The sequence below is a fragment of the Phyllostomus discolor genome, chromosome 10, assembly GCF_004126475.2.
Source record: "Phyllostomus discolor isolate MPI-MPIP mPhyDis1 chromosome 10, mPhyDis1.pri.v3, whole genome shotgun sequence".
In the NCBI taxonomy this organism is placed as follows: domain Eukaryota; kingdom Metazoa; phylum Chordata; class Mammalia; order Chiroptera; family Phyllostomidae; genus Phyllostomus; species Phyllostomus discolor.
In genome coordinates, this window is record NC_040912.2 from 35186639 (window position 1) to 35197335 (window position 10697).

Here is a 10697-nt window from a genome sequence, read left to right on the forward strand (position 1 = left end):
CTAAGAGATTTACAATTTTCCTTTTTCAAGTGAAAACTAAAATACTAAATCGGAAATAGAAAAACTTGTCAGTAGGTTTTTAAAAACTAGTTCAGGTTTTACACACAATGATGGGTGTGCCCTCCTTTCACTAGAAGCACTTTAATTTCACGCATAAGTAAGCAGATCTTATCAAATTACTTGGAGTTATTTTTTAAGAAATTGATGTTTTCAATTATAATTCAGAAAAAGATATAAATGAAAAAAATACCAGTAGAACAACAACTTCTTACCTTTACCCTAATTTAATTAAAATCACTCAAGGCTCAAGATTGAGAATAAAGGAATCTGGGAGTATAAAATTTTATTATTCCATCATAGGCAGCAACAGCTGATGAAAAAATAAGCTTGTTTTTTAATTTCTAAAACTAAAAGATAATTACAATCGTTATTCCTGGACTAAATCCTCAAGTTACACTACAGCAATAGTTAAGCTAAAGAAGACAAAAAAGGATTACTTGTAGAAAACTGATATCCTATATAATTATTATAGCAACATCTCATTAATTTACATGAAACATACAATACTCATAAGCGTTCTCCACTCCACTTTTGTAATGGCCCTTTTTTCCACATGCGTTGTGTAAACATTCGTACACCACCTAGTTGAAACATCTATTTTACTAGTGTTTCAAGACTGTTTAGGCAGTTAATACCTTACCAAAATGTTTCTCTCAAGCTTGGTCTACAAATCACCTGTATCAGAAACACATGGAGTAGTTGTTAAAATTAAGGATTTCTGGGCCCCATTTCGGAGATACTGAATCAGAATTATTTGTCCCAGGAAATCTGCATTTTAATAAGTTTTCCAACTTACAACACTCAAAACTCTACAGAGTGATTCCTTAAGTCTTTTGAATGAACATATTGACCAAAAGAATTTTTATAGTAATAATTTAAAACTAAAATTTATTTACATTTTTATTTTTTAAGCATCACCAATTTTCTGATCTTAAGTACAATAACATAAATACCCAATTTCTTTTTCCTTTTGCCCTTTCAAGCAATTTCTGGTGCAATTTTTCTCCAATTCCATTTTGAAATTTTTGGACAATTTCTTCAGTTTTCTTATATTCTTCTTTATTTGCAAACGGCTTTACTATAAAAAAAAATATGTATACATGCATTAAAGTACCTGCACATCAAGTACCACAAAGTCACCTCAATTATTACTACTTACACAAATCCAGAGACTCAGTTATGTAAAATAATTATGAATATATTAATTATCACTGCAATCCAATAAGTTAGAATTTACAACCTGAAAATATCTCAAAAGTAACAACATAAAATATTGTAAAAAAATAAAACCAGAAATTATGTAATCTAATAACCATTTTCTGAGAAATTATTTTAAAATCCCTCTGGATGATGATAGCTAAAATGCCAGCGACAGGACTATTGTGTAGCTATTAGTCCAGCAGGAGAGTAAATGCTGTTTAGCCTCGAATAGTGAAAAAGCGTCTTTCCACCAATGTTCCAGCAGAGCCTTGAGTATTCCATGTGTAAATGCAATATGCGAGTGCAAAGCCTGCCCAGAGCAGTGTTGCTTTTGGTTTCCTGCAAAAAGAGAGGGAAGGAAAGAAAGAAAACAAAGAAAGGAAACAAAGAAAGGAAAGAAAGGAAGAAGAGAGAAAAATGAAAGGATACAGGGTTCTTAGTCCATCGAAACCGAGAAACCAAGTGCTCTGAAAATTAAGGTATAAAATAAATTTTAGAAATCTTAAGGTACTGATATCCTCCTTTTGCTGTAGTTTGCCTCTTTAAAATCTTATCTTAAAATCAATTTAAATATCTGTATTCTTAAAATATGCAAGTGAATAATCAAAAACAGTGATTAACCAGTGAATTAAAAAAAATACTAGAATTCCCAGATGAAAGTAGATGAGAAAGAAAGAGATAAAGAATTTTAAAAAATTAAAAAGCTGAGGGCTTCCACTTAAATTAAGAAAACTAAATATAGTGGAACCTTGGTCATTGAACTTAATTTGTTCCAGAAGCCTATTGGAGAAGTCATTTGTTAGAAAACAGAATCACACTCACGCTCGCTCATTCACTCATTCTCTCCTTTGTCACCTGAGAGACGCGTGAATGATCATACAGGTACCAGCACGACAGGTTGTTGGACTGAGAACCAAAGCTTTGTTTGACAACTGAGACAGTATTTCCTTGAACAACTTGGTTGAGAACCTAATTGTTCGAGACAGCAGATGTTCAAGAACCAAGGTTTGACTGTATATAGATTTACCTCCACTACTTCTAGAAACTCGCTAAAATGACAGTAAAGTAATTAAAAAGGTATAAATCCATAAGGACAAAAAATGAAAAAAAGAGAGAACAGCACACAGATTAAGCTAATATTTTACCAATTACAAAACACATGAGAAAATGGGAAGTGGCTTTATAGAATGGAGAAAGTATCCAAAGCCTGGAGAGTGGAAGGTCCTGTGAGAGTTAGGTGCAAACCAAAAAGCAAGACAATTCCTGCAGTATATTCCCAGAAAGGTTCAAGAATTCAAGACACGTGGACTTTCAAAAGCAGGGGGCAAAGTCAGACTGAAAACAGGAGGACTGGTTGAAAGTCTCTCGAAGCAGCAATCACTCCATCCATGCTCGCCTCTGTAGAGAAAGCCAGGCAACTCCAATGCCAGTAGAAATGTGGAGGTTTACTCTCGGCAAAAGCTGAACCAAACAGGCAGGATACGTGGATTCTAGCTCAAAGTGAAAAAAAGAGGAATGGATTACAATGAAAGCGTATACCCAGAACAATGAGTCCTCCAGCCTCCTCCCCCTACTAAGCTCCCAAAACACTAGCAGAAGGCTTATGCCTTCTCAACAAATGATAAGATTCTTCTTTGACTAAAGTGGTAAGTTTAAGAGAAAGGAGTTCTGGTATTTGGGTATGACCTAAGAGAACTGCTAGATCTCTGTCCTATTACCCTAGAAGGCTCCTTCTAAGACTCACTAACCACAAAGCCCCACCCACGCACACAGAGCTCCTAAGAACTGCCAAATATTTGAGGGAAGCCTCTCGCAATAGACTCAGAAAGCAGAACAAAGGATTGGTAATATTAAGCAGTAAACAGACCAAAAAGAAGGCATTAATAATGAATCTCAATCTTCAAGAAAAGAGATGCCTAGGAGTACAATCACTATTAGGACCATTGCTCTAACTTCCATACACGTAAAGTGATGCTCAAGGTGGTGGAACAAAGGCTTCTGCCTTCAAGGAAATGCTGGAGACTCAAGCTGGATTCAGAAAAGGAAGGGGCCCTTGAACTGCAAGCACATGTTGGATGCTGGAGTGCTCCAACCAATTTCAGAAGAAGAAAAACCTATGTTTTATAGACTACAGTAAAGTCTTTGACTACATCAAGCATGAAGAGCTATTGGTTGTGTTAAAAGGAATGGACGTGTCTCAGCTTTTGATCATCCTGACGTGTAAACTGTATTGTGGACAGCAAGCCAGAGTCAGGACAGAATAAGGACAGACTGAACAGTTTCCTATGGGCAAAGGTGTCAGACAAGGATACATTTTATCTCTGTATTTGTTTAATCTATACACCAAACATAGCATATGAAAAACTGGACGAGACTCAAAAGAAGGTGGAGTGAAAACTGGTGAAAGAAGTATCAATAATCTAAGATACTCAGAGGGCACCATCTTACTGGCAGAAAGTTGCAATGATTTGAAATGACTTCTGATGGAAGTGAAAGAATAAAGTGCCAAAGCAGGACTGCATTTGAACATCAAGACAAAACTCACGACTACAGAAGAAATACACAACTTTAACATAGACAATGAAGATAATGACACTGTTAAGATTTTGCTTACTTTGATTCAGTCATCAATTCAAATGGAGACTGCAGCCAAGAAATCAAGAGAAGGCTGTGACTTGAAAGGGCAGCAAGGGAAGAATTAGAAAAGATGACCAAGGCAAAGGTATGTTGTTAGAGACCAAAGCTTAGGTCATCCACACCTATGTATTTTCAATTACTAAGTACAGATGCACGCCGTGAACAGTGAAGAAGGCTTTTAGGAAAAAAACTGATTCATCTGAAACATGTTGTTGGAGGAGAGCTCTACAGATAACCTGGACCACCAGAAAGACAAATAAATGGGTCCTAGCAACTGCCCAAAATATGACAAGAGGCAAAAAGACAACATTGAAGCTGTCCTACTATGGGCATATCATGAACAGGCAGGGTTCTTTGGCAAAGACAATAGAACTGGGTTCAACAGAAGACAACAGAAAAAGAGGAAGACCAGGTGGATCGACCGCGTAAGAGAAGCCTTAAGCATGAGTCTGTAGGAGCTGAGTGGGGTTGCTGAGGACAGGACACTGGGGACATTGCTCATTTATAGAGTCGCCAGGGGCAAAAGCTGACTCAACAGCATTTAACACGCTAATAACTTAAGGAAAACATTTTTAAATGAAAAGCTTAGCCCAGAAGGCCCCAGATCCAAGTAATAGGGGTTCCAAAAAGAGAGAGCAAAGAACTGAGGAGAAACTATCAAATATTTCAAAAATTTCCTAGAACTAAAGAACATGACTTTCTACACTAAAAGGACCCACTGGGTGTTCAGAGAAATAAATTTAAAAAACTAAGAGACATCACTGAGAAATTCAGAATGGTGGGAATAAAAAAAAAGGGGGCTCCAAACACACCCAGAGTAAAAAACTTATAAAGCACTGAACATCAGAACAGCATCAGACTTCTTAAGAGGAACAAACATACCTGATTCAAGGTATTTTTTTAATGATTCTTCGAGTGAGGGAACAGGAAGTGATGGAAGAGAATCCTGGTACTGAAATGTTCGTTCTTCAGTTGACTTAGCCAATCGATTTTCCATGATGCAATCACAATAGAAAAACTAAAGAAAAAAAACAGGCCTCAGAACTTCAACTTCATAAATATTCTTATATAGGGTAGGTCCAATTCACAAAATCAATATATTAAGGGATGACAGTATATTCAGGACTTGGTCCTAGTCCTTAATAAACATTTTCATGAACTTGTCAGAGAAAGACCCAACTTAAAAAAAGTGTAGACTGATGGGAAGCAGAGTTTGCCACCCCAAAATATGCCTTTTGGGGGGTACTGATTATTTTAAGCTCATTATTTTTAAGAAAGAAGACTTAGGAAAAGCTTAGACCTCCCTTCAAACAGCCTAAAAAAATTCAAATAGAAAACCTGCTCTAGAAAGGGAGCAGTTGGTAACTATAGTAAATATGAACTAAGTGTGATACAGAGGGGAACCTGGCAAGGCATTTGGTCTAAGTTTGCTCAGTGTCCCACTGTGAAAGGTATGTAGCGATTACCCAGCAAACATTTATTTACCAAACATTTGCTTTTTACTCTCCATGTGAATTGCTTCTCTGCCCTTTGTAGTCCCAGACCACAACCTTCCACTTCTTGGCCCAAGATGGCATTTAGGCCTTAAACTGCCAGATCTCTCCTGGGTGGGGGTCGGGTGCCCATATTCTTACAGAACCTTCGTATGTATTACGTAATGAATTTGGTTATTTTCTTGTGTTACTCTGTCTCAGGTCAATTTGATTATTAGGCCAACCACAAGAATTTAGGAGAGCAGACGGAAAAGTATTTTTCTTCCCCACAACTGAAGGTGCTAGAAGTAAAGGAATGATCAGTGGGACCAGGGTAATTATCAGTTATTGACACCTGCTATTTGCCAAATACTGCAGTACATGTTACAGGAAATGTGTTATCTCCCTAATTTTCATATTACCTCTGAAAGGTGGCATTCAGTGTCATTTTACAAATGAAGAAGCCAAGACTCAGATTTAGTAACCTGCCTAAGACCAAACCAACAACTCAAGCCCAGATCTGTTTGACTATACTCTTCCCCCTGTAGGAAGACCATATACTAGAGGGGGAGGGGACCTGAGTAGATCTAAATGGGGAGGTAGAATCCAAATGTACAGAAAAGAGTAATGGGTTGACAAAGGGAGCTTTGGAAAGCAAATATTCTGCAGTTATAGAATATTACAGAATACACAAAACCACAGGAGAAGCTGCTGTTATCTAATTTTGTGGATGGTGTGAGACCTATATTGAATGCTTTCAGGTTTCCCAAAGCAATCGAACATTTTCCACAAAATGTATTAACTTTCATCAAAAAAATTAAATTAACCCCAAATGTGAATGAGGTATATAAGTGCTAAATGAAAAATGAGATTTCTCAAAAAGCCTTTTTAAATTAAATTATATATTAAAATAGCAATTGATAAATCAAAGAACATTAATATTGTATAAGAATTTTCTATTCTTTTAAATACTACCTTTTAAAATTAATAGCAAAGACAAACAAAATATTCCAATCATAGGTTACAAAATAAAACATCAAAAACAAGGGTGTGGCAGAAACTCTTTTCGGCCAATATAATTTCCCCTTCTTTCTTAACAGAATCTCAAGTTTTAGCTGGGCATACTGCTACACAGCTGTACCTCTGACTCTCCCTTGGAGCTAAGAATGGCTCTGTGATTCATGTATCACTTCCAGGTCATCACCTATAAAGGCCTACATGAGTTCTCCCTTTTCTTTCTCTCCTTCTCACTGCCTAGCAGGTAGTCCCAACTGGAACGGCACCTTGGACCCATTCATGGAAGCCATGTACAAGCATAACTCTGAGATACTGGGAGCTTGGTTCCCAACCACTGCAATAAAGTGAGTTATAATTGTTTTGCTGGTAGAGGGTATTGCCTCCATATCTGTGAAGTGCAATAAAATGAGGGATGCTTATACTGAAGTTGTCAGTATCTTCCTACTAGCCCTGGACTCCTCCCTCTATATATATATATATATATATATATATATATATATATAAAGGAAACTTTTCTCTTGTTCATACCACTGTATTTTGGGTTTCCTTTGTTAAGGTAGAAGAGCTGATTAGCCTATACCACTCATATAAAGAGACAATCCAAAAATGAGCTACAACAAAGATCTCATACTTCCTCAGCCTCTTCTTATCTAATGGCTTTGGCTGCATTTCACTTTTACCATCCATAAACATGGCTTTAGATATAATGGAAATGTAAATCTGGGTTCAAATACCAACTTTACCACTTTCTAAACATGTGCCCCTAGGCAGCTAACTTTAACTACATTTCCTTAACTAGAGAGCATAATCATGTGATCAGACAGAGTTGTTAAGAGTTTTTTTAAAATGCCTGCCCAAGCACATTATAAAAATAAATTAATCTAGTTAAGATGACTATATTATGTTACCTAAGCAGAATTTCTATGAATAGCCCCCATGATTCCGGACCCCCTCCCTAATTCCCAGAACCTGTGAACATGAGATTTTTCACTTCCATACTTGTGATCATTATATTTCACACAGCATAACTAATCTTAAAATAGGGAGATTATCCAGATGAGTCTAATATAATCACTTGAGCCCTTAAGAGCAGAAAGCTTTCTCCAGCTGGAGACGGAAGAGTCAGAGATTAAAACCACAAAAGGTGCTGTCTGGCTTTGAAGACTCAGGTGCTCTTATGGAACTAACAGGGGCCCCAGTTGACAGCCAGTAAGGAAAGTGGGACCTCCGTTCTACAACTGCACAGAAATGAATTCTGCCAACAACCTCAATGAGCCTCCTGGAATGGGTTCTCCCCCAGAACCTCCAGAAAAGAGCCCAGATCTACATACAGAAACCTTTATTTTAGCTCTGTGAGATCCTAAGCAGAGTCTGCAGCTAAACCTACCTAGATTTCTGATCTATAGAAGCTGTGAGATAACAAATGCGGTTTTTTTTCATTGTTTGTAATAGATTATTATGGCAGCAATAGGCAACAAATACACATATATAGAAAAGATAAGCTATTTTCTGTATACCTCCCTGCCATTTAACAGACTCCAATTCCATACACACTGCAGTTTTAACTAACCCAGAGGTACACATGAAAATATGAATTATCAGATTCTTTCAAGAAGGATTATTTGTTTTGAACTCTCAACCATAAAGATTAAATTAAATAATTCCCCAAAAACCTATATATGCATTAAGAAAATGATGGCACTGGATTTATTTATAATGCGCTTACTGTTAGCAATAAGTTGTAAACTCAAAGTGGGCAAGAGACTTCGGAACAGTAAGTTAGAAAAAAAAATTGATTGTCAACATACCGGGTACACCAGGTGAATTGTTTAGGACTGCCAGGGGCCTCTGCTTTGAAATCACACGGGTCTGAACAACGCTGGTGACTATGGGAAGGAAGAAATAAGCGCGGGGTGGATATTAACAGAAACTGGTGAAAGAAAGTGGAAGACAGACAATCTAGAGGTTGGGAGGCCCCAAGACAAACTTTTGGAAAAGTACAGCAAACACACGCATAAAGTCTATCTGCTAGAAAACTGGATGAAAATTACAGTAGGTTACAAACAACCGCACTCCCTTCCATTAGGTCCACGGGATACAATGAACCTCCCAGTGCCCTGGTCGCTATCTGGTGCATTCTGTCGCAGGGCGACAGAGTTCAAGGCTGGGTTCCAAAGACAGGGGACGCAGAGGGCGACGAGAGCTCGGAGACTCCTCTCACCAGCCCGAGGTCTGCTCTGCACACTCAAGAAACGGCCAAGTGAGAGAAATCTAACCAAGCATCACGACGGACCAGCCCAGTGGCCCCAAGTCGGGTCTCCGACCCCGGCAGGCAAGATGCCTGCAGACCTGGCTCCCTCGCGGAGTCATGGCATCTCCGCCCTCCTGTATTATTTAACTCTGTTCTACACTGTTTAACTTTCCCCCATCCCCTAAGAGTTAGAAGAAGGAGGCAGCACTGCCTCCCGGGGCCAGCTCGTCCTCACCCCGCGCGCTTCGCCCACTCCGCTGCAGCCGACAGCTGCGCCTCCCAGCTCCCTTAAGTCCTCGGAAAAAGAGAGAAATTGGACGGAAAACCCGGAGGGACCAGCCCAACGGCCACCGGGGAGCAGGGATTGGGTGGAAAGCTGCGAGGGTTCCACCCCCACAGTCATCAGAGAGCGGGGATTGGGTAGGAGTCACGAAGGTTCCGCCCCATACTCGAAGCTAAGGGGCGGGCCGGGCCTGCGCTCTGTTGGGACCCGGCCCCACCTCCCGCGGGCATCCTGGGCTCGGGGCTGGGCCCTGGTCAGCGGCCCTGGGAACGGTTCGGTGGTTACTGGATGAACCGTCCAAGCCCTGCCTGGCCCTAGGAAACTACTTGCTGCAGGCGGAGCCCAGCGCCCTGGCCGGGGTGTCTGCGGGGTCTCGCCGGCCACACTCCGCCTACACGGGTACCTAACTCTTGAGGGTGGACGCGGGAAACGAAGGCTCAGACCTTTATGCCCAACTTGTTCAAGACTCGGCGACCTGTTTGTTTCCCTTCCTCTACTAGCCCCAGCTCTGGTTTACCAGCCGCTTTGCCCACCTCCCCAGTTTGACTTTTATGCAAACCCCAAGCAAGAAGTTAGAACAGCACCTTATAAAGGAGTCTTATTGTTCACCCTGTGTCCTAGTAAGGGAACAACTACACTGGTACCTACTGAACCTTGCTTGACCTTCATCCACTAAGGCTGAAGTTTGCCCAGCGTAGACATGCTGCAGGGTTCTGCGCCATCCCGGGCCTCCCTACCCTTCCGCAGGTCTTCAGGATGCCTGAGGTCCTTTAAGCCCCCAGACATGCTCACACTGCAAGCTTGGGGTTGATGTGATGTCTTAGTATCGCGCCAAAAAATGGAGTTTTCAAGCAGAGTGGAGCTAGGCAAGTTCTAGAAGGAAGAACATAATGTAATTAACTTTGTTGTTCACAGGTTAATCTATTTTACATTCACCTCCTGAAATAAAATTGACTGTTTCATTTCAAATACACTATTTTTTTGTAAAAAAACAAAACAAAACAAAAACCTCAACAGTTTACAATGGCTTTATCTGGAGATCAAATATAAAGAACTAGATTTCAGATTAACATGCCTTTACAGTTCCCAATTCTTTATGTCTTTCCTAACTCCCCTTGGTGAAATCTGACCTGAAGGGAACTGAAGCTATGTATAACTGAATATTCACTTGGTGTGAATACTCATAAATTTTCTACAGAAATAATAATATTTGATTACAATGCAGTTCCAGCCCTCGCTGGAGGTGTTGCAAAATACTTGACAGACACGCCTTTGCATTAAAAGTTCTGAATTCTGAAATATATTGGGCCAAAAGTCTCAGATAAGGGATTGTAAATGTATTAGTAATTGCTGAAGCAATAAAGAACTTATGTATTGTGTTGGGAATAATGTTAAAATTTGCTTATTTTTAAACAGTAATAAAAAGCTACTCAAAAACCTTCCTTGAACTTTTTTCTCCTAGTGAATTTTAGCACCTCTGAAAAAATTTATGCATGTTTAATGCCTGTTGGAGGCATGGAATTTAGGGTCACTTAGCTTCACTGCCATTCTCCTAGTCTTGATATTTATTTAAAGGGAAACAAGATATCTGTAAAGATTTCTGGATTCTTGGAAAAAGAAAAAACTGGAAATGAAATGAAATAGAGTTGAACCAGAGACTCAAATTGCAGGAGAAAAAAGATAACTTAGAAGTATACTAATTAAGCAGACACACCAATAATCCCCTAAACCAGATATTTATAAGTAAATTTTCTTCAGAGATGCATAATCCTATTTT

At 39.3% G+C, this 10697-nt stretch overlaps 1 protein-coding gene across 4 annotated transcripts in view; it reads right to left on the bottom strand.

Moving 5' to 3' along the window:
• Window positions 1-9008, bottom strand: part of CROT (carnitine O-octanoyltransferase) — a 42560-nt gene extending 33552 nt beyond the window's left edge. The window contains exons 1-4 of one of the 4 annotated variants that reach the window (XM_028526138.2): window positions 8873-8943; window positions 8195-8272; window positions 4780-4915; window positions 1014-1138 (exon numbers count right to left, since the gene is read on the bottom strand). In XM_028526138.2, coding sequence (XP_028381939.1) covers window positions 1014-1138; window positions 4780-4894 — 240 coding nt within the window. In that variant the 5' untranslated portion in view covers window positions 4895-4915; window positions 8195-8272; window positions 8873-8943. Of the gene's footprint in view, window positions 1-1013; window positions 1139-4779; window positions 4916-5197; window positions 5219-7419; window positions 7494-8194; window positions 8273-8872 lie in introns of those variants that run through there. The other 3 variants (XM_028526137.2, XM_036010667.1, XM_036010668.1) reach the window with 3 other exon arrangements.
• Between the last annotated feature and the right edge of the window lie 1689 nt (window positions 9009-10697).